At 42.3% G+C, this 27970-nt stretch overlaps 1 protein-coding gene across 6 annotated transcripts in view; it reads right to left on the reverse strand.

Annotated features, from left to right (window-relative positions):
• The window catches only part of EPB41L5 (erythrocyte membrane protein band 4.1 like 5), a 174966-nt gene extending 152779 nt beyond the window's left edge, over positions 1-22187 (reverse strand). For 2 of the 6 annotated variants that reach the window (XM_055261069.2, XM_055261067.2), the window contains exons 1-2: positions 21874-22056; positions 15890-16077 (exon numbers count right to left, since the gene is read on the reverse strand). In XM_055261069.2, the coding sequence (XP_055117044.1) occupies positions 15890-16069 (180 nt within the window). In that variant the 5' untranslated portion in view covers positions 16070-16077; positions 21874-22056. Of the gene's footprint in view, positions 1-15889; positions 16078-21873 lie in introns of all 6 variants that reach the window. The other 4 variants (XM_055261072.2, XM_055261070.2, XM_055261068.2 and 1 more) reach the window with 3 other exon arrangements.
• Positions 22188-27970: the final 5783 nt, after the last annotated feature.

The raw sequence follows: 27970 nt of genomic DNA on the forward strand, positions 1-27970 counted from the left end.
TCTATGGATCACTCTGGGTAGTACTGTCTTCTTAACAAGATTAAGTCTCCAAATTCTTGAACGTGGGATATCTTCCTACTTATTTACATGTTCTTTCATTCCTCTCAGCAGTGTTTTATACTGCAAGTCCTTTGCCTCCTTGGTTAAATTTATTCCTAAGCATTTTATTCTCTTAGATGCTATTATAAATGAAATTGTTTTCTTAATTTTGTTTTCAGATCATTGCTAACTTATTAGCACCGAAAGGTTTTTTTTTTTTTTCCGCAAAATCTTTGGTTTTCCACATATCAGATTACGTCATCTTAAACAGAGATAATTTTATTTCTTCCCTTCCCATTTGGATGCATTTCTTTTTTCTGCTGAACTGCTCTGGACAGAAGTTCCAGTACTATGTTGAACATTCTGTTCAACATCAGCAGATATCTTTATCTTGTTCCTGATCTTAGGGGAAAAAGGAACTCCTACTTTTAAATTTCATTTATTGCTTAATTTTTATTTGATGCTTCCTATTATATCCTTTCTTTCCTCCTATGGAAAGAATTCCTAAATATGATCTTCCAGCTCACTAATTTCTCCTTCACGTTAACTGATCCTAATTTCATCCCATCAAATGTGTTCTATAGATTATACTTCTTATACCTAATATTTTCCTTTGGTCCTTTTAAGTAAGTTTTTGTTCTTGTTTCATGTTGTTAATATCTTTTAGAAAATATATTAGACTTTTCTTTTTATTCCATCTGCCTTTGCTTCTACTATATACATAAAGATATTAACAACATAAAACAAGAAAACACACACATACACAGTTTGTTATCTTTTACTTGACTTTTGAGGTGCTTGTGCTCATTTGTCTCCTTATTTTGGACATATTCATTTGGAAACATGAGTTACTTTCTCTAGATTATGTGTAACAAGAGAAAGGCCTGACTCTAGTCTGTATCAGCAACATTTAGCACTGAGAAATCCCTGGGGGAATAGAAGAATTCTAGGGAGGAGAGCCCTAACAAGGAGAAAATCACAGTTAATCACTTTCCATTATACAAACAACTCCCTCAGGTTAATAATTCATTCTCTGTCCACAGATAAAAAGGAAAGTAGCATTGGGAAGGAGGCATTTTTTTAAATATAATTCACCGACCTCTAAGAGTTTGGCGGAGGAAGGGTAGGAAATTTAGGTAAGGGAATTTTAGGGATAAGGATTTTTAGAGGTGAGAAATTTTTTAGGCAGTGCTATTATTGAAGACACTTCCAACCACTGTCTGAGTTATTGCTATCACACCCCTTAAAAGAGATACTAATTATCAAGACAAACTTGGAGCAGGGGGATAAGACCTCCATCCAAACTGCCTTTTACCTCAATTATCCTTCCACAGCCACAGTAGCAGCCCCCTAAGCCAGACTGCAGCAACCATTACCACACACACACTCCAGTACCAACACTCCTTACCTGGGGCTAATTTTTCTATCTTAAGTTTTATGATCATTCATGGGTTAATCTTAGGAGAGGACACTAGAAGCCCTTATTACTTCAATATCTTGTCCCAAACAGGGCAAGAATTCTCACTAAAAATTTATGATTGGGAATGATCTTAACTTCCTTCAGGGATGAATTTGTTTTAAAATTAAAGGTCTGTTTCAAATACTATTCCTAATTTGATTTATTCAACAATTTTTTTTAAGAGATGGGAGTCTCACTATGTTGCCCAGGCTGGAATTCAGTGGCTATTCACAGGTGTGATCACAGTGCCAACAGCCTCAAACTCCTGGCCTTAAGCAATCCTCCCACCTCAGCCTCCTGAGTAGCTGGGACTACATGCACTCTATCACTGAGGTTGGTTTATTGAACAAACATTAATAGAACACTTACTATGTGCCAGGCACTGTTCTAAGCAACTAAACAGGAAAACAAAACAGGTAAGCCCCTGCCTTCAAGCAGCTCATATTCGATTAAAGAAAAAAACAGCCAGGCATGGTGGCTCATGCCTACAATCCCAGCACTTTGGGAAGCCAAGGCAGGAGGATCACTTAAGGCCAGGCGTTCCAAGACTAGCCTGGATAACACAGCAAGACCCTATCTTTACAAAAATTTTTAAAAATTTTTTTTTTTAGAAGAAGCTTACATCCTAGCAAGGGAAGAAAACATTATGCTAGCTAGTGATAAAGGTTATACAGAACAAGGTAACTATGGGGAATGGTGTTTACATGGGGCCCATTTAATAAGGGAGATTTGAAAAGAGACTGAGTGACATAACTATGTAATTATCTAGAGAAAATGAATCCCAAGCAGAAATTACAACAAATGCAAAATTCCCAACTGTGTGTGTGTGTTTAAATAATAAAACAAACCAATTGAATATTTCAACATATCTGTTCCAGCAACACAATGGAAAAGGAGGAGAAAGTCATTATTGGAAATGAAAAAGAAAACTACTGGTTTTAAACAATGCTTATAATAACAACAACAAAGCACTGCTAACAGTTTGACTGACTAATTTGGAGACGGGGTCTCGCTCTGTTACCCAGGTTACAGTGCAGTGGCATGCATGGCTCACCACAGCCCTGACCTCCAGGTCTTAAGGAATCCTTTCGGCTCAGCCTCCCAAGCTGCTGGGACTACAGGTGTGCACCATGACGCCTGGCTAATTTTTGTGTTTTTTTTTTTTACAGGGTTTTGCCATGTTGCCCAGTCTGGTCTTGACTGCCTCAGCCTCCCAAAGTCCTGGGTTATAAGCGTGGTCACGCTAAGCCCAGCTAACAAATTTAATTATGCTAAAATTTGCTAATGGCAATCACTACACTACAAGTATTTTTATTCTACACTACAGAATATTTCTGCACTACAGCAGAAAGCCACAGAAGTCTTCTGCTGAATTCATTTATCTGGTACCAAACTTATATGTTTCCATTCCCTTCACTCTAAGGCGTATCTCTAGAATCAATTTCATATTCCATCAACATTCTATATTTGCTTCAAGACCAAAGGGAAGCATTGCTTTAAAAATAACTCTCCTCCTTATTCTGCCAAAGCATCATTTGCTAGACTCTTGAAATACAACAGTTGTGTTCTAAGGTGAGAATGAATGGGCTTCTGCCAGCTAGACAGCTGCCTCCTCAGAACAAAAACCTTTTCAAAGTTATACATTGACTCCTCCTTAATAGATGCTAGTTCTAAGACAACCAATAGTGAACACAAGACATTTATAGGTTCCTTAAGTAAACGATGCATGATTTTATTTCTTCAGACAGGACAACTCTGTTGTCCAGGCTGGAGTGCAGTGGTGGGATCTTGGCTCATTGCAGCCTCAACCTCCTCGGCTCAAGCAATCCTCCCACCTTGGCCTCCCCAGCAGCTGGGACCACAGGTGTGCACCATCACAGCTGGCTAGTATTTTATTTTTTCTGTAGAGACAGAGTTCTCACGATGTTACCCAGACTGGTCTCAAACTCCTGGGCTCAACCAATCCTCCCACTTCAGCCTCCCAAAGTGCTGGGATTATAAGTGTGAGCCATATCACGTGGGCAACAATGCACAATCTATTTTAGGTTGGTACAAAAGTAATTGTGGTGCCGGGCGCGGTGGCTCACGCTTGTAATCCCAGCACTTTGGGAGGCCGAGGCGGGTGGATCACGAGGTCAGGAGATCGAGACCACAGTGAAACCCCGTCTCTACTAAAAATACAAAAAAAATTAGCCGGGAGTGGTGGCGGGCGCCTGTAGTCCCAGCTACTCGGAGAGGCTGAGGCAGGAGAATGGCGTGCACCCGGGAGGCGGAGCTTGCAGTGAGCCGAGATCGGGCCACTGCACTCCAGCCTGGGTGATAGAGCAAGACTCCGTCTCAAAAAAAAAAAAAAAAAAAGTAATTGTGGTTTTTGCCATTAAAAACTATTGCAAAAATCATAATTACTTTTTTTTTTTTGAGATGGAGTTTCGCTCTTGTCGCCTGGGCTGGAGTGCAGTGGCGTGGTCTCAGCTCACTGCAACCTCCACCTCCCCAGGTTCAAGCAATTCTCTTGCCTCAGCCTCCCAAGTAGCAGGATTACAGGTGCCTGCTACTACGCCCGGATAATTTTGTATTTTTAATGGAGACGGGGTTTCACCATGTTGTCTAGGCTCGTCTCGAGCTCCTGACCTCAGGTGATCTGCCCACCTTGGCCTCCCAAAGTGCTGGGATTACAGGCACGAGCCACCATGACTGGCCCATAATTACTTCTGCACCAACCTAATAACAAAATTCTGATATCCCAAAAAAGAATTTCTCAGAACATCTTACTTTTAGAGATAGCATGTAATTCTTTAAAAAGTTCATTGAGTCTAGCCTTCCTGAGAAAAAACTATACCATTTCATGAAAATCAGTCACAGATAAGAAGTAAATGCAGTAACTGTAGTATGTTGGTTTCAGGAAGATTTCTGATTCTAACCCAGAAATAAAATGTTATCATTGATGAGATGGAAAGCATGGTCATGACAATATTATTCTGGGTGAGTGAATACCTGACTCAATCATAATTTGAGAAATAATTATCAACCTGCTAGTATCAACCTTAGAAATGGTGTTCTAAGTCAATTAGTTCTGTCCCATTCTATATTTTCAGAGTTTTTAATTTCATTATGCACTTAACAGTACATATAGGAAAATTTTCATTACAGGAAAAATACATTTTTGACATAATATTCAATTCCTAGACAGACACCTATTATGTGTTAGACGCTAGTTATACAGATGAATATGCTTATATTTGCCCTCAAGCAATCACAAGGTTCTTAACTAAGAATAAAATTATAAACAACTACTTTAAACACAATAAATGTGAATGTTACTCTTGTAGTATAACAAAATGCTAAAGAAATGAGGGTGAGTTGTTCGTTCTGCCTCAAGTATTAAAGGCTTCAGAAGATTCTATATTCAAAACTGGGCCTGGAAATGTGAATAGAATTCTGTTAACCCAGATAAAAACTAAAGATCTGAAATCTTGACAGTCTAAGGAAGGGTTTAGGAAAGAAAAGACTGGAGGCAAGAGTCAGAAGACAAAGTGACAGAAGCTGCCAATGTACTGTGATCTGCCTAAAACTGCCACACAGAATGTCACTCTGTTCTTTAAAATCCTTTCATCATTCCTCATCATCTACAGATTAATGTGCAAACTCCAGGGCACAAAATAGTCCTTCCTAGCTGTTCCTTGCTTATTATTACATATCACAGCCTATTTCCTCTATCATTTCAGCTTTTTTGTTTGTTTGTTTTTGAGACGAAGTTTCACCCTTGTTGCCCAGGCTGGGGTGCAGTAGCATGATCTTGGCTCACTGTAACCTCTGTCTTCCGGTTTCAAGCGATTCTCCTGCCTCAGCCTCCTGAGCAGCCGGGATTACAGGTGCCCACCAGGCTGGGCTAATTTTTGTATTTTTAGTAGAGACGGAGTTTCACCATGTTGGCCAGGCTGGTCTGGAATGCCTGACCTCATGATACGCCCACCTCAGCCTCCCAAAGTGCTGGGATTACAGGCGTGAGCCACCGCGCCCGGCCCATTTCAGCTTTTTTTTTTTTTCTGAGAGGGAGTCTCGTTCTATCGCCCAGGCTGGAGTGCAGTGGCTCAATCTTGGCTCACTGCAAGCTCCGCCTCCCGGGTTCACATCATTCTCCTGCCTCAGACTCCCAAGTAGCTGGGACTACAGGTGCCCACCACCACGCCCAGCTAATTTTTTTGTATTTTTAGTAGAGATGGGGTTTCACCGTGTTAGCCAGGATGGTCTCAATCTCCTGACCTCGTGATCCGCCTGCCTCGGCTTCCCAAAGTGCTGGGATTACAGGCATGAGCCACCGTGCCCAGCCCCATTTCAGCATTTTTATCTGCTTATAATCTCCCCAATAGGTCATGCCTCTGAACCCTTGCAAAGTGCATTTCTTTCTGCTTAGAATGTCCTTTATGCCTCTAATGAACTTAAAAAAAATTTTTTTTGTAGAGATGAAGGTCTGGCTACATTGGCCAGGCTGGTCTCAAACTCTTGGCCTCAAGCAATCCTCCCACCCCAACCTCCCAAGGTGCTGGGATAACAGATGTGAGTTACCACACTGGGCCCTTCTAATGAACTCTTGATTCTGGTTTCTCAAGAACCAGTATATCAGTGTTGCCTTCCAATAATCCCACAGAGAATAAATCCTGCTTCCTCTGTACTATCTTGTACCTATAATTCCAATTAGTATAAAGCCAGCATAGACTTGTAATGGGTCCATCATGTTTAGGCAACAGTAAGAAGGTCCAGTATGGTCAGAGTGTGTAGAATATGGATGTGAGATCTTGATTACAGGGTCAATGTCTTGTTTATTTTCGTAAATTAAAAATAAAATGTTTTTCTCACCTTGTAGCTATTGAAAATGAACAAACTGGACACAGGAAAGTGAAAACAGACCCACAAAGTTCTGGCCCACTACAAATTCATTAGTCATCTGTATCTACACCAGTACCTGCTACTTATGTTCTTTATCCCCATCTAACAAATTTATTTCAGGTCACCACCTCTTTCAGATCCAGTCCTCACTTCACCTCCTCTTTGCAATGATTAAGTTCATCAAGGGGTTCACCCAATGGGTTCACCTTGCCCACTGCCTAGACAGAACCGATTTATCGAGACAGGGGAATTGCAATGGAGAAAGAGTAATTCAAGCAGAGCTAGTTGTGTGGGAGACTGGAGTTTTATTATTACTCAAATCAGTCTGAGCATTACGGGATCAGAGCTTTTACTGATAATTTGAGGCTGGGGCCGGGCGTGGTGGCTCATGCCTTTAATCCCAGCACTTTGGGAGGCCGAGGCGGGTGGATCACCTGAGATCAGCCTGACCAACATAGTGAAACCCTGTCTCCACTAAAAATTAGCTGGGTGTGGTGGCACACACCTGTATGAGACCAGCCTGACCAACACAGTGAAACCCTGTCTCTACTAAAAATTAGCTGGGTGTGGTGGCACACACCTGTAATCCCAGCTACTCAGGAGGCTGAGGCAGGAGAATCACTTGAACCTGGGAGGCCGAGGTTGCAGTGAGCCGAGATCACACCACTGCACTCCAGCCTGGGCAATGAGAGTGAAACTCCATCTCTAAATAAATAAATTAATTAATAAAATAAACATAATTTGAGGGCAGGCATGGTGGCTCACACTTGTAATCCCAGAACTCTGGGAGGCTGAGGGAGGCTGAGGCAGGCAGATCACCTGAGGTCAAGAGTTCAAGACCAGCCTGGCCAATATGTTGAGACCTCATCTCTAGTAAAAACACAAAAATCAGCTGGGCATAGTGGCATGCGCCTGTAATCCTAGCTACTCAGGAGGCTGAGGCAGGAGAATCACTTGAACCTGGGAGGCAGGAGTTGCCGTGAGCCAAGATTGCACCACTGCACTCCAGCCTGGGCAACAGAGCCAGACTCCGCCTCAATAAAATAAAATAAAGATAATTTGGCAGATAGGGGCTTGGGCAGTGGGGAATGCTGACTGGTCAGGTTGAAGATGGAATCACAGGGGTCAAAGTGAGCTATTCTTGCTGTCTTCTGTTCCTGGATGGGATGGCAGAACTGGTTGAGCCAGATTACCGATCTGGATGGTGTCAGCTGATCCATTCAGTGCAGGGTCTGCAAAATATCTCAAGCACAGATCTTAGGTTTTATAATAGTGATGTTATCCTCAGGAGCAATTTGGGGAAGTTCAGACTCTTGGAGCCAGAGGCTGCATGACCCCTAAACTGTAATTTCTAATCTTGTAGCTAATTTGTTAGTCCTGCAAAGCCAGGCTGGTCCCCAGGCAAGAAGGGGGTCTTTTCGGGAAATGGTTATTATCAATTTTGTTTCACAGTCAAACCATGAACTGAATTCCTTTCCAAAGTTAGTTAGGCCTATGCCCAGGAATGAATAAGGACAGCTTAAATGTTAGAAGCAAGATGGAGTCAATTAGGTCTGATTTCTTTCACTGTCATCATTTCCTCAGTCATAATTTTGCCAAGGCAGTTTCAATCCCTCCCTTTGTGTTTCATAGCACCTTATTCTCAAGGTGTGGGCTACGAAGACTGGAAAAAGCCATCAATAACTCTGGCTTCTTCCTGCTGACGGGGCGTCGTGGGAATAGGAGCTGACCCTAAGGTGAGAGGAGTGGAACCCCTTTGCAGCTGAGTGTGTGCATGCAGGCAGGGCTGGGATTCCAAGGCTTGCATGACAAAGGCGGTAGTATTTTTATCTATAGTTTTAGCACAGCATTTAAACGGACAGTGTACTACAAGGTAAATAATGAGTTTTAGGTTGAGTACAATTTCCAGTTTTAAAAGTAAAGATCTGAAAGCATTAGTTTGGGGACTTATAGTCCACAAAAAATTTAGGATTTAGTCTAAAGTGAAGAAAAATAAAAACTCAAAAACAACAACAGGTGTATTATAGGCGGTTTCGGTATTATCTTTTCATCAGCTTTCCGTCTTTCTCAGCAGAAGGTATTTCTCCTAGAATGTTCTTCCTCCCATCTCTACCTATGTATATAAAACCAATTATCTATAATCCCAGCACTTTGGGAGGTTGAGGCAGGTGAATCACTTCAGGTCAGGAGCTTGAAACCAGCCTGACCAATATACGAAATACAAAATTTGTATACTGTATATACACTACTAAAAATCTCTACTAAAAATACAAAAATTAGCTGGGCATAGTGGTGGGCACCTGTAATCTCAGCTACTTGAGAGGCTGAGGCAGGAGAATTGCTTGAACTAGGGAGGCAGATGTTGCAGTGAGCCAAGATCATGTCACTGCACTCCAACTTGAGCAACAGAGTGAGACTCCATCTCAAAAACAACAACAAAAAACGCAATTACTGAGGAACATTTTTCCTACTCATTTAAAGAAACTCAGATCTGTCCTAACCAGCCATTCTCCAGCTGCCGTGCTATCTCCTTCCTTCCCTCTATTGCCAAATCTCATAGCAATCCTGCATTTTCCCTTCACGCACTTCCACAAACTAATCAATGTGCAAGGGACTATAAGAGGTCCAAAAAATATGACTGTCTCCAATAATAATTCCGTTAGCCCTCTAAAATCCGGCTTTCAAACCCACCATCCCACCAAAACTCTTTGCTTCACTTCCATCCTTTTTCTCTCTTCATGACAGCAGATTATCTTCTCACGATCTTTGACATAATTGATATACCCCCCTCTCATCAGAGTTAGAACTGTATTTTACTCATGTTTATTCCCTCCCCATGCTATATCCAAGTACTAAGCACTAGTCTTCACTCCCCTCCCACCAACCATATCCATGTACTAAGCAGGCACTCTTTCCTATGCAGCCTCACTGTCATTGTAAGTCTGCAGCCTCATGATCTTGTATCTACATTACCGTAGCAGTCTCCAGGCATGATTTTTTCTTCTGTAACAAATCAAGCATATCACCTCTAAATTAAACCTATATATCTTTCTTTTGTTGTTTTTTTCTCTGTTGCCCACACGGGAGTGCAGTGGCATGATCATAGTCCACTGCAGCCTCTACCTCCTGGGCTCAAGCAATCCTCTCACCTCCAGCCTTCTGAATAGTTGGGGCCACAAGTGTCCACCATGACACCTGGCTAATTTCTTTTATTTTCTGTTGAAACGGGGTATCCCTGTGTTGCCCAGACTAGTCAAACTCCTGGACTCAAGCTATCCTCTCACCCTGGCCTCTCAAAGTGCTGGGATTACAGGCAAGAACCACTATACCCAGTCATGTTTCTTACTACTAAAAAATCTTAAGTGGAATAAAATACAAATACACAAAAATCAATGCATTCTTTTTTTAAAAAAACTTCCGGCCAGGCGCAGTGGCTCACGTCTGTAATCCCAGCACTTTGGGAGGCCAAGACGGGTGGGATCACCTGAGGGCAGGAGTTCAAGACCAGCCTGGCCAATATGGTGAAACCCTTTCTCTACTAAAAATAACAAAAATTAGCTGGGTGTGGTGGTGGGCGCCTGTAATTCCAGTGACTCGGGAGACTGAGGCAGTAGGATCGCTTGAACCCAGGAGGTAGAGGTTGCAGTGAGCCAAGATCGCGCCACTGCACTCCAGCCTAACAACAGCGAAACTCCATCTCCAAAAAAAAAAAAAAAAAAAAAAAAAATTTAAAGAAATTTAAAAAAAAGCTTCATTGAGCTATAAGTCACATACCTTCACCCATTCAAAATAAACAGTTCGTTAGATTTTAGTATATTCACAGTTATATACAACCATCACAAAAATCAATTTTAGAACATTTTCATCACCTCAAAAAGAAACCCTAAGCCAGGCACAGTGGCATGTGCCTGTAGTCCCAGCTACTTGGGAGGCTGAGGTGAGTGGTGCATCACTTGAGCCTAAGAGTTCAAATCCAGCCTGGGCAACGTAGCAAGACACCATCCCTAAAAAAAAGAAAGTCCATATATTATAGCTGTCAACCCCTACCACCCTGTCAGTTCCCACTCACTCAGGCTGCCCTAAGCAAGCACAATCTATTTTCTTTCCCTTACAGATTTCCCTATTCTGGAATTTCACATGAATGGAATCACATGGTCTTTTGTGAATACCTTCTTTTAACAGAATAATGTTCTCAAAATTCATCTGTTTTAGCAGTACACTTCATTTCCTTTATGGCTAAATAACATCCCTTTATATGGATATTACAGATTTTATTTATCCATTTACCTATTGATGAGCATCCAGGTTGTTTCTACTTTTTAACTATTATGAATAATGCTGATATGAACATCCGTTACAAGCTTTTGTGCAACATGTTTTCCATTCTCTTGGAAATATACCTAGAAATGTAACTGTTGGGTCAGGTGGTACTATTTGAATAACTGCCACACTATTATCCAAAGCAGCTGCGCCATTTTACATTCCTACCAGCAAGGTCTGAGAGTTCTGATTCGTCCATATGCTTACCAACGCTTAATATTATCCGACTTTATTTCAGCCTTCTTAGTTGGTGTAAAGCTGTATCTCACTGTGGTTTTATTTTGCATTTCTGTGATGACTTATGATGTCGAGCTTCTTTTCATGTGCTTGCTGGTCATTTATTTTTTTTTTTTTTTTTTTTTTTTTTGAGACGGAGTCTCGCTCTGTCGCCCAGGCTGGAGTGCAGTGGCGCGATCTCGGCTCACTGCAAGCTCCGCCTCCTGGGTTCACGCCATTCTCCTGCCTCAGCCTCTCTGAGTAGCTGGGACTACAGGCGCCCGCCACGACGCCCGGCTAATTTTTTGTATTTTTAGTAGAGACGGGGTTTCACCGTGGTCTCGATCTCCTGACCTCGTGATCCGCCCGCCTCGGCCTCCCAAAGTGCTGGGATTACAAGCGTGAGCCACCGCGCCCGGCCGCTTGCTGGTCATTTATATAACCTATTTGGAGAAATGTCTATAGAGATCCTTTGCCCATTTTTAAATTGGGTGTTCTTTATATATCCTAGATACAAGTCCCTTATCAGATATATAATTTGCAAATACTTTCTCTTATTCTGTGTGACAGTCTTGTAACTTATTTGATGGTCTCCTTTGAAGGCTAAATGAAAAATTTTTCATTTTCATGAAGTCCAATTTATTTACTTTAGTTGATCATGCTTTTTATGTCCTATGTAAGAAAGTGGTGCCAGGCCAGGCGCGGTGGCTCACGCCTGTAATCCCAACAATTTGGGAGGCCAAGGCAGGTGGATCACTTGAGGTCAGGAGTTCAAGACTAGCCTGGCAAACATGATGAAATCCCGTCTCTACTAAAAATACAAAAAATTAGCCAGGTGTGTGGCAGGCGCCTGTAATCCCAGCTACTCAGGAGGCTGAGGCAGGAGACTTGCTTGAACCCAGGAGGCAGAGATTGCAGTAAGCTGAGATCGTGCCATTGCACTCCAGCCTGAACAACAGAGTGAGACTCCATATCAAAAAAAAAAAAGAAAGTGGTGACAAATCCAAGATCTAAAGATTTACTCCTAAATGTTTGAGGTGATGGATATCTCATGTACCATGATTTGACCATTTACACATTATATACATGTATCGAAATAGCACTATGTACCCCCAAAATATGTATGACTATGATATATCAATAAGAAATTCCAAAAATTATGCCTATTTTTTTTCTAAGGATTTATAGTTTTAGCTTATACTTTTAGGTCTTTATTCTGAGTTAATTTTTGTATACAGTGTGAGAGCCCAATTTCATTCTTTTGCATATGGCAATCCCACTTCCCCAAGTACCATTTGTTAAAAAGACTATTCTTTTTAACATCTTGGCATCTTTGTCAAAAACCATCTGACCCATGACTGCATGGGTTTATTTCTGGGTTCTCTATTCTGTTCCACAGACCTCCACAGGTGCTGGAGAGGATGTGGAGAAATAGGAATGCTTTTACACTGTTGGTGGGAGTGTAAATTAGTTCAACCATTGTGGAAGACAGTGTGGCGATTCCTCAATGATCTAGAACCAGAAATATCATCTGACTCAGCAATTCCATTACTGGGTATATACCCAAAGGATTATAAATCATTCTACTGTAAAGACACATGCACATGTATGTTTACTGCAGCACTATTCACAATAGCAAAGACTTGGAACCAACCCAAATGACCATCAATGACAGACTGGATAAAGAATATGTTGCACATATACCCCATGGAATACTATGCAGCCATAAAAAGGATGAGTTCACGTCCTTTGCAGGGACACAGATGAAGCTGGAAACCATCATTCTCAGCAAACTAACACAGGAACAGAAAACCAAACACCACATGTTCTCACTCATAAGTGGGAGTTGAACAATGGGAACACATAGACACAGGGAGGAGAACATCACACACCAGGGCCTGTCAGGGGGTGGGGGATTAGGGGAGGGATAGTATTAGGAGAAATACCTAATGTAGATGACGGGTTGATGTGTACAGCAAACCATGATGGCATGTGTATACCTATGTAACAAACCTGCACGTTCTGCACATGTATCCCAGAACTTGAAAGTATAATTTAAAAAAAGGAAAAAAAAATTGTTATCTATTGGTTAATTGACCAAACATTTCCTAATTTAAAACTTAGAAGGATTTTACATTACAAGCTATTTACCAATACTAAGCTCTTAAATTAAACAAGTTTACTGTCGTATTTTCAAGAAAAAACTTAAAAATTAGATATAAATTTCTACCTGATACCTTTGTCATTCACTGAAAGGCCTTCTCACTCTATTTAATTTTTTTTCTTTGAAGGAAGAAGATGGCTAGCTATAATCACTAGTGACCCTTATCCTAATGGGAAATGAGTATGTGCTTCATTCAATTTCTAAGATCAATTCTAAATCTTCTCCCAGAATCACAGTAGACTGGTTGAGAAAATAAATCTGAAAAGGGGAAATCATTTTTTCTTTTTTAGAAATTATTATTCTCCTGGCCTATTTTTTCCTTTAGTGACAATTTAGTAAAACAGGCCAATGACCACTTTATATCCATGCATGTACCTAGAGTTAGGTTAATAAGTACAATTTCACCTATAGAATTGGAAAGACAGTTGTTCCTTTTTATTGTGACGGAGTCTCGCACTGTCACCCGGGCTGGAGTGCAGTGGTGTGAATTCGGCTCACTGCAACCTCTGCCTCCTGGGTTCAAGCGATTCTCCTGCCTCAGCCTCCCAAGTAGTTGGGATTATAGGCATCCGCCACCACGCCCAGCTATTTTGTATTTTTAGTAGAGATAGGGTTTCACTATGTTGGCCAGACTGGTCTCAAACTCCTGACCTTGTGATCCACCCACCTCAGCCTCCCAAAGTGCTGGGATTACCGGCGGCATGAGCACTACGCCCTGCCCAATTGTTCCTTTTTTTTTTTTTTTTTTTTTTTTGAGATGGAGTCTTGCTCTGTCACCCAGGCTGGAGTGCAGTGGCGCGATCTCAGCTCATTGCAATCTCCACTTCCCGGGTTCAAGTGATTCTCCTGCCTCAGCCTCTTGAGTAGCTGGGACTACAGGCGCATGCCACCACGCCCGGTTAATTTTTGTATTTTTAGGAGAGATGGGGTTTCACCATGTTGGCCAGGCTGGTCTCGAGCTCCTGGCCTCAAGGGGCCTGTCTGCCTCAGCCTCCCAAAGTGCTGGGAATACAGGCATAAGCCACTGCACCTGGCCGACAATTGCTCTTGTTTCACAAAAAGTCCAAACTATAACTCCAGCTGTTTCACTGCAATTGTCCCCATGAGAGACCAGCTAGTTTACAAACTTCATCAAGCATACAAAGCTTAGGAAACCATCCCAGATCAGTAACCGCCATTTGTTCCACTACTTTAAAAGCTAGTATTATTTCTCCTCCATACTGCACTGCGTTTTTAAAAAGCTTTTTTTTTTTTTACAAATTCTACTCTCCTACTATCAGCTTATCAATCAACAACCCTGAGACTTCATACTTCAAACATTAGGTAATAAGAAATTTCTTTCCAGTCTCTTACACAGCAATCTCAGGCTTTTCACCACATATCCAATATTTTAATGAAATAGTAAACACAACTCTTAAGATTCTTATCAAATAAGAAATGAGCATGAAAACTGTCCTCACAAAAACATTTCATGTTGGAATGTCTGATAAACCCTCAAGAAGCACTTACAGGAAGAAAATTTAGATGCTTTCAAGTTGTCCAGAATCAAAAACCCTAAAAATATACATTCTTATAGACAAAGATAACAAATACCCATAATGATGACTTCAAAACACTTCAAGAAATCCTGAGTCTTTGATTAATTTTATCATATTCTAAGATTTTAAAATGTATAATGTACATATCTAATACATTCCAAATTATTAAGTTAATCAGAACATCCATTTAAACAAACTCTCCAATTCCTTATACTCTAACTTGGTGAGTTTAAGGTCTTCCCGAGCTTATTCAATTATGTATTACAGCAGCATGTAGGCTATCACTTTGCCTAAAGAGACTTTTTAAATTGAATTTTGGGTAGATGAGTGTGTACTAAAAAGTCTGTGGGGAGGAAAGACATTAAGGAACATCCTATGAAGCTCACATCAAATGACATAATTTACCGTTAAGTCTTTGAACGCAGAACAAAGACATGGGAAAGAGATTTGGTATTAGTAAGCAACTCAGAAAAATATTCAACTGCCCAAAACCAAAAAGCCAACCTTTTCTTCCCCTCCTCTACCCAAAAAGGCCTGTAAAAAAATAAGCTAACCCCTTTCAAACATGTCGGATTGTTTCACACTGAGTTATGATTATGCATTTCTGCAAAAAAAAAAAAAACTATCCAAAATGCAAATATAATTACAACAGCCTGTCTTGAGATAAAGACCACAGTGTATGAAAAGCCTACAATGAAAAATACTTCGGGAGCAAAGAGACAGGCAGTTAGAGCTGAGGGGTATGTAGAAAGTCCTTTTTCTCACTTCACCTCATTAATGTCTGCAAGTAAACCCAATTGTGGGAAAAGATTTATTTAGAAGAAAGTAAGAAGAGTTTTAAAAAATACCGAAGTGCATAGAAGCTAAAAGTCTTACAGTACACATTTAAGTGTTGTTATTCTCAAAGATGCACAATGTTTTAATAATGGTTCAACAAGGATTGTCAGAAATCCACTAGACTACATCATGTGCTGCCATCATAAAGAACACATATAAACACACACGAAATGGACTCATGCCAGTAACTGCCCTATCATTTAAATGTTTCAGGTAATTGCCACTAATTCCAAAGAGAAATACCACCAATCCAAGTACTTTTGGTCTACAGGTATCTGATCCATGTACCTGAATGTTACAGTGCCTGATCTATACTAACCCATAATACCTTTACCTATTTCCATCCAGAAGTTATCAATACAAAGCTTTTAAACAAACAAACAAAGACAGTAATCGCAAACAATTTGGAGCTCAGCAAGACCTACTTACTGGCAAGTCCACACTAACATCAGTACCATCCAGAAGGGATACCCGACACGTGATGATGGACTTAGAATCTCCAGCTGCAGGAATATGTGTGGCAGCGCGTTGTGCTTCTCGGAGTCGTTCCTTCTCTGCATGTTTACGCATAGACCGACGCCCTAGTGTTCTACGGAAGAAACTCAGCATTTTTGTCACTATAAAAACAGAGAGAAAAAGATGGCATCAGGAAAAAAATGAGATTCTCCACAACTTGCAGTCAGTCAAATGGCATTATTTAGTCAAGTCCTGTGGACATTAATAGAAATGCTACTAAAAAGGATGCCTGGGCTGGGTGCAGTGACTCACGCCTGCAATCTCAACACTTTGGGAGGCTTAGGCAGGAGGACTGCTAGAGCCCAGGAGTTCAAGACCAGCCTGGGCAACATAGTGAGACCTAATCACTACTAAAAATAAAATTAGCCAGGTGTGGTGATGCATGCCTGTGAGCCACTGCATTCCAGCTCGGGCAACAGAGCAAGACTGTCTCAAAAAATAAGTAAATAAAATAAAAAATAAAAAGGGCTCCTGGTCAAGTAAATTTGAAAAAAAAATCATTAAAACTGGCTACTTTTTATAAATATTCAAGACATTATACATGATAAATATACACAATTTTTATTTGTCAATTAAAAAGTAAATTAATTAATTTAAACAGCTGGCTACTTTAATTCAAAGTTTTAAAAGACTTGTATGTATAAGACACAGCTACAGTTTGGAGCTTTCTAAATTTACTGGACCATTTTATCAGGAACTGATTTGGCAGAAGGCAAACATTCATGAAGTTCATCAGGTCTTCTAAATGGATAAATTATACGTACAACATCTTGTATATCCCAAGATGATGTCAGACACTAAGGTATCCTTTGATGATCATAAAAATTCTGAGAAGTGGCCGGGCGCAGTGGCTCACACCTGTAATTTCAGCACTTCGGGAGGCCAAGGCAGGTGGATCACAAGGTCAGGAGATTGAGACCATCCTGGCTAACATGGCGAAATCCTGTCTCTACTAAAAAAATACAAAAAAAAAATTGGCCGGGCGTGGTAGCAGGCGCCTGTAGTCCCAGCTACCGGGAGGCTGAGGCAGGAGAATGGCATGAACCCGGCAGGCGGAGCTTGCAGTAAGCCGAGATGGCGCCACTGCACTCCAGCCTGGGCGACAGAGCGAGACTCCGTCTCAAAAAAAAAAAAAAAATTGGCAGGGTGCGGTGGCGGGTGCCTGCAGTCCCAGCTACTAGAGGAGGCTGAGGCAGGAGAATGGTATGAACCCGGGAGGCAGAGCTTGCAGTGAGCTGAGATGCACCACTGCACTCCAGCCTGAGTGGCAGAGCGAGACTCTGTCTCAAAAATAATCCTGAGAAGTTTCATTTCTTTTCTGAGCATTCATAATAAAAATATAAAAACAATCACCTATTTCAGCTAAAATACAAATATAATTCAAATTTCCTAAGTTTTGTCAAATATTCTATTACATACAGATTTTAAATAACTACTTAACATAAATCTTTTTAATGTCAAAGTACTTTAATGCTACTTTTTTCCTTAACTCTATAAAGAACATTAATGTTAATCAAAACAGTTAAAACAGGTTTTAAAACATAGCACACTAAATGGAAACACAAAAAGTCACTTTGCTATCCTAATGTGTTTCATTTGCACAACAAAGAGTTTAAGTACACATAAGCCAACAAATAAGCCAAAAAGACTATTAATTCCAAAGAAAACAAGAAGCTGTGCAGAAAAGGAAAAGTAAATCACAATACACTACACGACTCAGCTGCTAATGATTTAAATGTCAAATACTATATACTGATCAAACAACAACTACAACAGAGAGGAGGTATATAATAAGAGGTAGGGGATACAGATATGGAAAGAGCTAAGTCCTCATCATGTGTAACAGCAAGCCAACAAGTCATTACTAAAATTAAAAAATCAAGAATTAGCAGTAAGAGCATTTGATTTAAAATGTGAAAATGACTGCCTCGGGAGAGGAAGCACAAGAATTCAGGAGAATGCTGTTTTTCAAGAGTAGCCTTCAGATTAAATGACTTTTTCAACTAGATTTATTTATAAACCCGATAAAATCCGATTTTTAAGATACTACCATATTAAAATGTCTATACACTGAAGATTAACCTACGCATTTTACACATGTATACTCTTGTGTAATTAGGTAAACTAATCCCAAGGAAATAACTAAAATTTTAGTTAGATAACTTTCCAGTGTCCCAAACACTCATATATAATACCTGGTCCCAGTCTCTTTCTCCAGATTTTTTGTTTCCAGATATTTCTCCCTTTGGAACTTGCTATCCAGTCTCATTTCAGCCGCCTAAGACCGTACTTGTTATCCCAGATTTCTAAAATCCTGTGTCACAGAATCCCTACATATTCCTTTTAACTCCACCAATATCTCCCAAGAAACATTTTATGATATCCCACCACTGCACTCCAACCTGAGTGAGAGTGAGACTCTATATCACAAAAAGAAAAAAGAGCAAGATACGAAAAAGTCCTAAAAGATAATTTAAAAGATGTTCATAAAAACGAACACCTTTAACAGTATCCACGAAAATCCAAATGAAAAAAAATAAGATATTGTCTGTCATTTAAAGACTCAAGATAGTGTTAAAAAGAATGTGAGAAAAAATAATCCTCATACATTGGCCTTTTTTGGAGGGAGACTTGACCATGCTATTAATATGTTTTTAATTTTTATTTATTTATTTTTTTTTGAGACAGTCTCAATCTTGTCCCACAGGTTGGAGTGCAATGGCGCGATCTCGGCTCACTGCAACCTCTGCCTGCCGGGTTCCAGTGATTCTCTTGCCTTGGCCCCCTGAGTAGCGGGGATTACAGGCACCAGCCACCACGCCCAGCTAATTCTTGTACTTTTAGTAGATACTGGGTTTCACCATGTTGGCCAAGCTGGTCTCAAACTTCTGACCTCAGGTGATCCGCCCGCCTTGGCCTCCCAAAGTGCTAGGATTACAGGTGTAGGCCACCTTCCCAGGCCAATATTAAAAATTGTAACATGCATACTCCTTACTCAACAGTTCTATTTCCAGAAGGATAACCTAAAGAAAAAAAAAATCACACACGTGCTTTAAGTTGTAGCAACAGGATTTTTCGGGGCATAACTGATTTAAGAAAATTTTAAATGTGTTCATCAATGTGCAAACAGTTAAACAAGTTATGGTACACACAATGGCATACAATACAGTTGTTTTATTTTTATGTATTTTTTTTTTTTTTTTTTTAGAGACGGTCTCACTCTAGCACCCAGGGCTCACTGCGGCCTTCATCTACCATGCTCAAGCGATTCTCCCACCTAGGGCTACAGGTACATGCCACCCCAGCGGGCTAACGGTTTTTTAAATGATTTTTTGTAGAGACAGGGTCTTGCTACTTAGCCAGGTTTGTCTCAAACTCCTGGCCTCAGGGAATCGGATTCCTCCCACCTCAGCCTCCCAAAGTGCTGGGATTACACGCATGAGGCACCAAGCCCAGCCGTAATACAGTTGTTTTAAATAAATAGTTGACTTAGATATGACAAAATTTCTAAGTGAAAAATCAAATCACAGAACACTGAAGACAGTTTTATCCTACACTGAGATGGGATACATGCACACACACAGAGACACTAAACAGACACACAGGTAAACTGTTGAGATTCTCTCTGAAGAGGGGCATGTCAGAGGTCACAACAAGAACATATGGCTGGGTACAGTGGCTCACGTCTGTAATCCCAGCACTTTGGGGGCTAAGGTGGGACTGCTGGAGGCCAGGATTTCAAGACCTGCCTGGGCAACATAGCAAGACCCCACCTAATTTTTTTTTTTTGAGACGGAGTCTCGCTCTGTTGCCCAGGCTGGACTGCAGTGGCACAATCTGGGCTCACTGCAAGCTCCGCCTCCCGGGTTTATGCCATTCTCCTGCCTCGGCCTCCCAAGTAGCTGGGACTACAGGTGCCCGCCACTACACCCGGCTAATTTTTTGTTATTTTTTTTAGTAGAGGCGGGTTTCACCAGGTTAGCCAGGATAGTCTCGATCTCCTGACCTCGTGATCCACCCGCCTCGGCCTCCCAAAGTGCTGGGATTACAGGCGTGAGCCACTGCGCCTGGCCTAATTTTTTTTAATGGAAAAAAAAAAAAATAATATGAATGGGTCATTAAAAGTTGTGGGGTTTTTTTAATAATTGTGAAAAAAGTCTTCTCATACTCACTTTTCCCTTCCCACCTGCACTCTTCCAATTCCACTCTTCATGTTGAAGCCACTGGATTTTTGGCAACCACAAATCTGATCCCCGTTCTAAAATCTTTAATGGCCCTGGTCCTAGATGCAGCTCCTCCTACTTGCCTGACCCATCTGTCAGCCTACTCCCCACTGTTTGCTCTGCTCTTGTACTCTCTCTGCTCGGCCCATGAGTCTTTTTAATTCTGGACCATTTTTCATTAGCTGTTCCACCTTTCTGGAATGCTCTTTTTCCACTTCACCTCTCTTCCACCCGTTCCCACTTCATTGGACTAACTTCAAACTTATAGTTCAAATGTCTTATTCTCAGAAAAGCAATCTCAAACTTGCGAGTCTAAATTCGATGTCTCTTTTAGTACTCTTAGCCTTTTCGTTATAACAAAGAAATTGTCATTAAATATCTGTTAATTATTATTTTTTTACTAGCTACTTCTCCCACTCACACACAAGGACAAAGGCTTCGTCTGGCTTGTTCACTACTTTGGCCCAACAGCTGGCTTAACCCACATCTCGCCTGACACACTAGAATGACACAGTGGAATTTTTGGATGGTAGGTCTATGTGGCTTCCAAAAAACAGTAGTTTCTACTCTAGTTCCTAACTAGAAGGATTTCCTTTAGAATCATAAAATGCAAATTTAAGCAATCCTAAGTTATCAGAAGTTGGTAAAGAAAGTATCCAAAACCCAAAAGTTAGTCATGAAATATGTACATTCTTACATGACTGGTGGCCACAATATGGTAATTGCTTTTTCATAAAGCAATATAACAACATACAGCAAATGCCATTAAGGTAACACTATATTTTGTCCCAGTAATCCCAATAAAGAAAATGCAAGCGAGTAATTCAACAGCAGTTACGCATATCGTTTTCGAATAAAGTTAGCCTATTTTCTAAAGCCTGCACACCATCCTTATACGCACAAATAATCCAATAAGGTTAACTAGAGCTCAGCAACGGGTTATGTTAGAAACTGAGTTAATGCAGTTATGGGTTACATTAGAAATGTACACGGTTATGGGAATTTTCCCCGTAATTCTTTAAAAACTTTTAATATTAGTCTAAAATATTGCCAAACGTTTTAAGAGTTGGGTCTCGCTCTTAGGTAAAATTCGAGTAACCACAGAGACAATTAACATTTACACACCAAAGAACCCATCATTAGCACGACAACCGTCCCGGGTGGGGGCGGGGCGGGCCCTTCAGACCTCGTCTTTCCTGGGAACACACCTGCCTCTCCGTTCCCAAGAGACTCAAGTTTTTCTCAAATGCAAGTTAGCTCGAAAAGTCCCCAAGACCGTGACACAAATTCAGTTCGTTTTTCCCCTTCCCTTGCGACTTTTGTCTCTCCCGCTGGACGGCAGTCTCGCGGACCAGCGAGCGGTGCCCGCGGCCCGAGGAAAGCGTCCGCCAGGCAAACATTAACCCGGCTGCCCCGGGCCCTCGCTCCGGCCCGTCGCGCGGTATCGACCGAAACTCGGCGGCCCTGCCTCATTGGCCGCCGCCGCCCCTCCCTCCGGCGGGATTAATGCCCTGCCGGCCCGACACGCCAGGGGCCGGCCGCCCTAGGGTCTGGGTGCGGCCCCCGCCCGCCTCCCCGGGGACAAGGCCGCCACCGCAGGCGCGGGCGAGGAAGGGTCCACTCGGCTAGGAGGGCAGCGGGCTGTACCGCGGGGCCGCCGGGCCTCGCGCTTACCTGAGCTGAGTACGGCGCGGCCCCGGCGACCAGAGGGGAGAAAAGCCGAGCAAGGCTGAAGAAGGGGCGGCTCCTCGGGAGACGCCGAGAAATGGCGCCCACAACGAGCCCACCGGCTCTAATCCCCAGAGGACCCCGGCCTCCCGCCCGTCCGCCCCTTAAAGCTCCTTCCCAGCACCGCCCCCAGGGCGGAGCGCTCCGCTCTTAAACGGGCGATGACACCGCCCCGGAAACTGGCCGGCAGGGCGACTGGAGAAAAACTGGCGAGGCCGGGCTGGAACTAGCGCCAGCAGCCGGGCGTCCGCGGCTGGTTTAATGGGGCGCTGCCGAAACCGAGCTCCCGCTGCGGCCCTCCGCCCACGGAGGAGGCGCACGCCCACAGACAGACCCCAGGTTAGTCCTATCACGAAGGAGGCTGGTGGAGCTGGCTGCTAGATTCATTCATCCATTCGTTCAAGAGATTAATTCCTTCGCAAATACTTACTGAGAGCCTCTCACGTATTTCCTCCCTTTTTCTCCTTTGTAGGGATTAAAATACATTTAAATCTCTGCTGTTAAAGTAACTTTCACTCTACTGGGGTGAGAAACAGTAAACAAATAGGTGTCAAAAAGTGATTAAGTGTAAATGAAGAAAAATAAAACTGGGAAAGAGAAAAAAAGATTACTGCTTAGCAGAGTGTGGTCAGGGGGGTACTTTAACAAGGTGGCATTCAGTCCGTTCATTCTACAGGTAATTTATTGAAGTGCCTGCTTACTATGAGTTCTGTGTTCTAGACACGAGATACGACAGACAACCAAGACAGACAAAAATCCTTCCTAGAGTTTACGTTATAGCAGGAATATAAACGAGACATAAAATAAACGAGATAAATTAGTGAAATTAAATACTGTTAGACATTGGTAAATGCTAAAGAGAAAAGTACAAGTAGGGAATAACGACAGGCAGTGAGGGTTTGCGATTTTATACAGACAGCAGGTCTCAATAAGAAGGTGGCATTTGGCTGGGCGCGGTGGCTCACGCCTGTAATCCCAACACTTTGGGAGGCCGAGGCGGGCGGATCACGAGGTCAGGAGATCGAGACCAGCCTGGCCAACATTGTGAAACCCCGTCTCTACTAAAAATACAAAAATTAGCTGAGCATGGTGGCGTCTGCCTGTAGTCTCAGCTACTCAGGAGGCTGAGGCAGGAGAATCGCTTGAACCCAGGAGGCGGATGTTGCAGTGAGCCCAGATCACGCCACTGCACTCCAGCCTGGCGACAGAGCCAGACTCAGTCTCAAAAAAAAAAAAAAAAAAAAAAGGTAGCATTTGAGTGAAGACCTAGAGGAGGTGTGGGAGGAACCCTGTGGCCAGCTGGGGAGAACCGAAGGGAACAGCAAGGGCTAAAGGCCCTGCAAGGGGACAGGTCTGTCTGTTCAAGGAAGGCAAGCAAGACTCCATCTTCAAAAAAAAAAAAAAGGTGGAATTGAAGGAGGCTGTGGATGAGGTTAGAGAAATCCGTTGAGAAAGATGGTTATAGGCTAAAGGAAATATGAAGACTTGAGGAAAGGAGGATGAAACTTAAGGGCCCAAGTCATAGAAAGTTGTTCATGTTCTAATTAAGTGAAATTATTCCTTTTTTTTTTTTTTTTTTTTTTTTTCCTGAGACGGAGTCTCGCTCTGTCACCCAGGCTGGAGTGCAGTGGCGCTATCTCGGCTCACTGCAAGCTCCGCCTCCCGGGTTCACACCATTCTCCTGCCTCAGCCTCCCAAGTAGCTGGGACTACAGGCGCCTGCCAGCACGCCTGGCTAATTTTTTGTATTTTTAGTAGAGACGGGGTTTCACCGTGTTAGCTAGGATGGTCTCGATCTCCTAACCTCGTGATCCGCCCGCCTCGGCCTCCCAAACTGCTGGGATTACAGGCGTGAGCCACCGTGCCCGGCCTGTGAAATTATTCCTAATAACAAGTCATTGTCTCCCCAAATCCTGTCTTCTAGACATAGGGACCCTCTGTAACACGTTTTGTGATAAATTCACCAGAAAATTGACTTCCACCAGAGACAGAGAAAGCCCTCTCCTTAAATATAGCTGTATCAAGGAAAAATGCATTTGGCTGGAAGTAATGGGAAATTTTAACCGTTATTTGAAAAATAAGGAGTTTATTTTTCTCACATAAGTAATCTAGAGGTAGGCAGCTGTTAGTACTGGTTCTGCTCCTCAACAATGCTGTCAGGATCCTAAGCCCCTTTACCATTTCTGCTCTGCCACCCTCAGCATGTTGACCTTGGTTCTCATGCTTCTAGCCTACTGGCCACAGGATGGATGCTTATCTCCAGCTTTCTTGAGTTTCAGGAATAAAAGGGAAGGGGAAAAAGACCTTTATCTGAAGCCTTGTCTTTTAATTCAGAGAAGAAAGTATCAGCACCCCCTGTCTCCAGCGAGAACTACACTACCTGCCCTAACTCATACCAATTAAAGGCCATAGGGAAAGAGAATACCATGACTGGCTTAGACCAGTCAGAATTCACCCTTGGGAGCTGGAGACCAAGGGCTCTCCTTAACTTTTTGAACAAATCCAAATTCTGTTAGCCTCAAAGAGGGGATGTTGCTGAGACAAATAACTGTGGGTAGCTATAGAAGGTGCCTACCAGCCTGGCACGGTGGCTCACGCCTGTAATCCCAGCACTTTGGGAGGCCAAGGTGGGTGGATCACGAGGTCAGAAGATCGAGACCACCCTGGCCAACATGGTGAAACCCTGTCTCTACTAAAAAAATACAAAAATTAGCTGGGCATGGTGGCGGGCGCCTGTAGTCCCAGCTACTTGGGAGGCTGAGGTAGGAGAATCGATTGAACACTGGAGGTGGAGTTGCAGTGAGTCAAGATGGCGCCACTACACTCCAGCCTGGCAACAGAGTGAGACTATGTCTCAAAAAAAAAAAAAGAAGGTGCCTACCACAGCCTACTTCCTGGTGGCATTGTCTTGGCCCATGGAAAGATTTTCTTTTACTGAACTAATATATTGAACGAATACCCTTATGTGAGATTTTCACTTCTATCCTAGGTCCTGGTTTGCTCTCTGGTTCCACACAGAAAGGGGTATATCCAGTTTTTGTGAAACTCATATACTGTAATTTGGTGGTGGGGGAGGAGGTCTTTAGTTGAAATAACACAAATTTAAAGATTCAAAATTAGGTACAGCGTCTTGGAAGGAGGCCACACAATAGCCCTAAAGCTTAAACCAGATTATCTTCACAGTAAATCTACCTCTACCCCTAAGAAAAAACATAATCTCTCTTTCACATCACAACTCTTTAAATAATTGAAGACACTTGTCCCAAGCCTGCAAAATCTTCTCCTGTTCTGATTTCCAGGCTCTTTGCTTCCTTGGTCAGCCTTCTCTGAACTGGTCCACCTTGGTGAGGCCATTCATTCGTGTCAAAGTATTCTGAACAGATTGGCTTAGAGAGAATTCCAACATAAGAATCAGTTCTCTTGGAGACTAAAGGGGTCCTGCATTCCAAAAGAACAATGATGGCCATGATGATATGGTAGGGAGGAAGCGGCGAAGGTACCGGTGAAACAAGAATGGGCTATGAAAAGAAAATACCCTCAGAAGAGTGAGTATCATGAAGAATTTATTTCTCAAACACTGAATCTAGGAGAGCATGATCTATTCAAAAAATGTGTACAAATAAAATAAATCAACAAACAAGACCAGGCTGGTCATTGTGGCTCACGTCTGTAATCCCAGCACTTTGGGAGGCCGAGGCGGGCCGATAACGAGGTCAAGAGATCAAGGCTATTCTGGCCAACATGGTGAAACCCCGTCTCTACTAAAAATACAAAAATTAGCCGGGTGTGGTGGTGCATGCCTGTAGTCGCAGCTACTTGGGAGGCTGAGGCAGGAGAATCGCTTGAACTCGGGAGGCAGAGGTTGTAGTGAGCCTGAGCCAAGATTGCACCACTGCACTCCAGCCTGGCAACAGAGCAACACTCCGTCTCAAAACAAAACAAAACCAAACAAAACAAAACTAAAACCAGTCATAAGAAACTCCCATGACCAGGCACGGTGGCTTACTTCTGTAATCCCGCACTTTGAGAGGCCAAGGCAGGCAGATCACCTGAGGTCGGGAGTTCAAGACCAGCCTGACCAACATGGAGAAACCCTGTCTCTACTGAAAATACAAAAAAATTAGCCGGGCATGGTGGTGCATTCCTGTAATCCCAGCTACTTGGGAGGCAGAGGCAGGAGAATCGCTTTAACTCAGGAGGTGGAGGTTGCAGTGAGCTGAGATGGCGCCATCGCACTCCAGCCTGAGCAATAAGAGTGAAACTTCATCTCAAAAAGAAAAAAAAAGAAAAAAAACAAACGCCCATAAGAGAGACAATTTTATTAGCATATTGCAAGGAGCCTGTAGTTTGGTTCGGAAGCTAAAAGGCCCCAAACAACTTTAAGTCCTGTAAAATGAAGATGATGCCAGCTTTCTCACAGAATAGTTATGAGCCTTACACAAAATAAATTATCTAACATGTTTTCAAAATCATGCAATACTACATATAAGACAATGCGAATTTTACAGACCTAGGAGCAAAGATAACCTTTGTGCTACGAATGGAAGACTAGGCTCTTCTGAAATGGAGCCATGGCCCAAGCCTAGTTTCACGTGATTTGGTGGCTCCCTTTACCAAGCTAAATCTTTCCTGAGCCAGAATCGCATGCTTGAAATTCCACCCTTCCCTTCTTTGCAAATATTCCTGGGAGGAGTAAGACCTTAAACTAATTCATACTAAATGATTAGTCACACTGGCCAATTGAAGGACACACTAACAGAATGGGGGAGGGCAGGGGTTGGAAGTATGCAGAGAAGAGACACAGAAGGATGAGTTGGGGACAAGTCATTTGTTTCTCCAAAGCCTCCAGGCTTTCCCCCTACTTCTGGCTACTCAGAGCGAAGGACCTAATGCATCATTTTGTTCTGAATTATCTGGAACAGTGTCTTACTTACTTGGTAGCCTATACTCTTTATTTATACTGTTAGGAAGAAAAAAAAATCAGAAAAGCTTTGATGGCTCCAGGCAAGTTCATGATATTGGGTAATAGAGAGGCAGAAGTGAAACTATTTCACCATTGGTTTTGCCTACTGGTGAAACCGTGATGAGACTGAGACTCAGGGGAAGAAAAAGGTAGGAGCCAAGGCTCAATGCTTCTAGAACTTAATGTGTATATGAGTCACCTGGGGATCTTATTAAAAGGTTTAAGCCTGGGGTGGGGCCTGAGATTCTGCCTTACAAACAAGCTTGCAGTGTGTTGATAGTGGACATTAGTGGTCTACACATTGAGTAACTTGGTGTTTAGGTGACTGTTCCCATACCTGTGACTACTGCTTGACTCCAGGGCCAGGGAAGGTATTAGGAGACCATGTGGTAGAAAGATCAGCGGCAACCACCTGCTACTAACTCATTTGGACAAGGCATCATCTTTCCTGGCATCAGTTTTCTCATGTGTAAAATGAGGTAATTAGGCTGGGCGCAGTGGCTCATGCCTGTAATTCCAGCACTTTGGGAGGTTGAGGCGGGCAGATCACTTGACGTCAGGAGTTTGAGACCAGCCTGGCCAACAAGGCGAAACCCCGTCTCTACTAAAAATACAAAAAAATTAGCCGGGCGTGGTGGCAGGTGCCTGTAGTCCCAGCTACTCGGGAGGCTGAGGCACAAGAATCACTTGAACCCGAGAAGCAGAGATTGCAGTGAGCCAAGATCGCACCACGGCACCCCAGCCTGGACGACTGAGCAAGACTCTGTCTCAAAAATAAAAAATAAAATGAAATGAGGTAATTAGAAGAGAGGATTCTAAGATCTCTTCAAGATCTTAAAACTTATTATTCTAAACCTGTTCCTATACATAAAGAAGATTTTATTTAATGTTACATTAATCTCAGATACAAAAAATCTGGGTTTAGAGATTATTAGAGTTTTGTTAGAAATAACTCAAACCTCAAGTTTCCTTTAAAGAAATAATTTTCTTATCACACTTTAAATGCCCATTTTCCAAAATGTGTTTGAGAAATATGAGGTACAGATTAAAGTTATGACAATACTTTTTCAAACATATAAAT

Source organism: Symphalangus syndactylus, chromosome 22 (assembly GCF_028878055.3).
Source record: "Symphalangus syndactylus isolate Jambi chromosome 22, NHGRI_mSymSyn1-v2.1_pri, whole genome shotgun sequence".
NCBI classification, from domain to species: Eukaryota; Metazoa; Chordata; class Mammalia; order Primates; family Hylobatidae; genus Symphalangus; species Symphalangus syndactylus.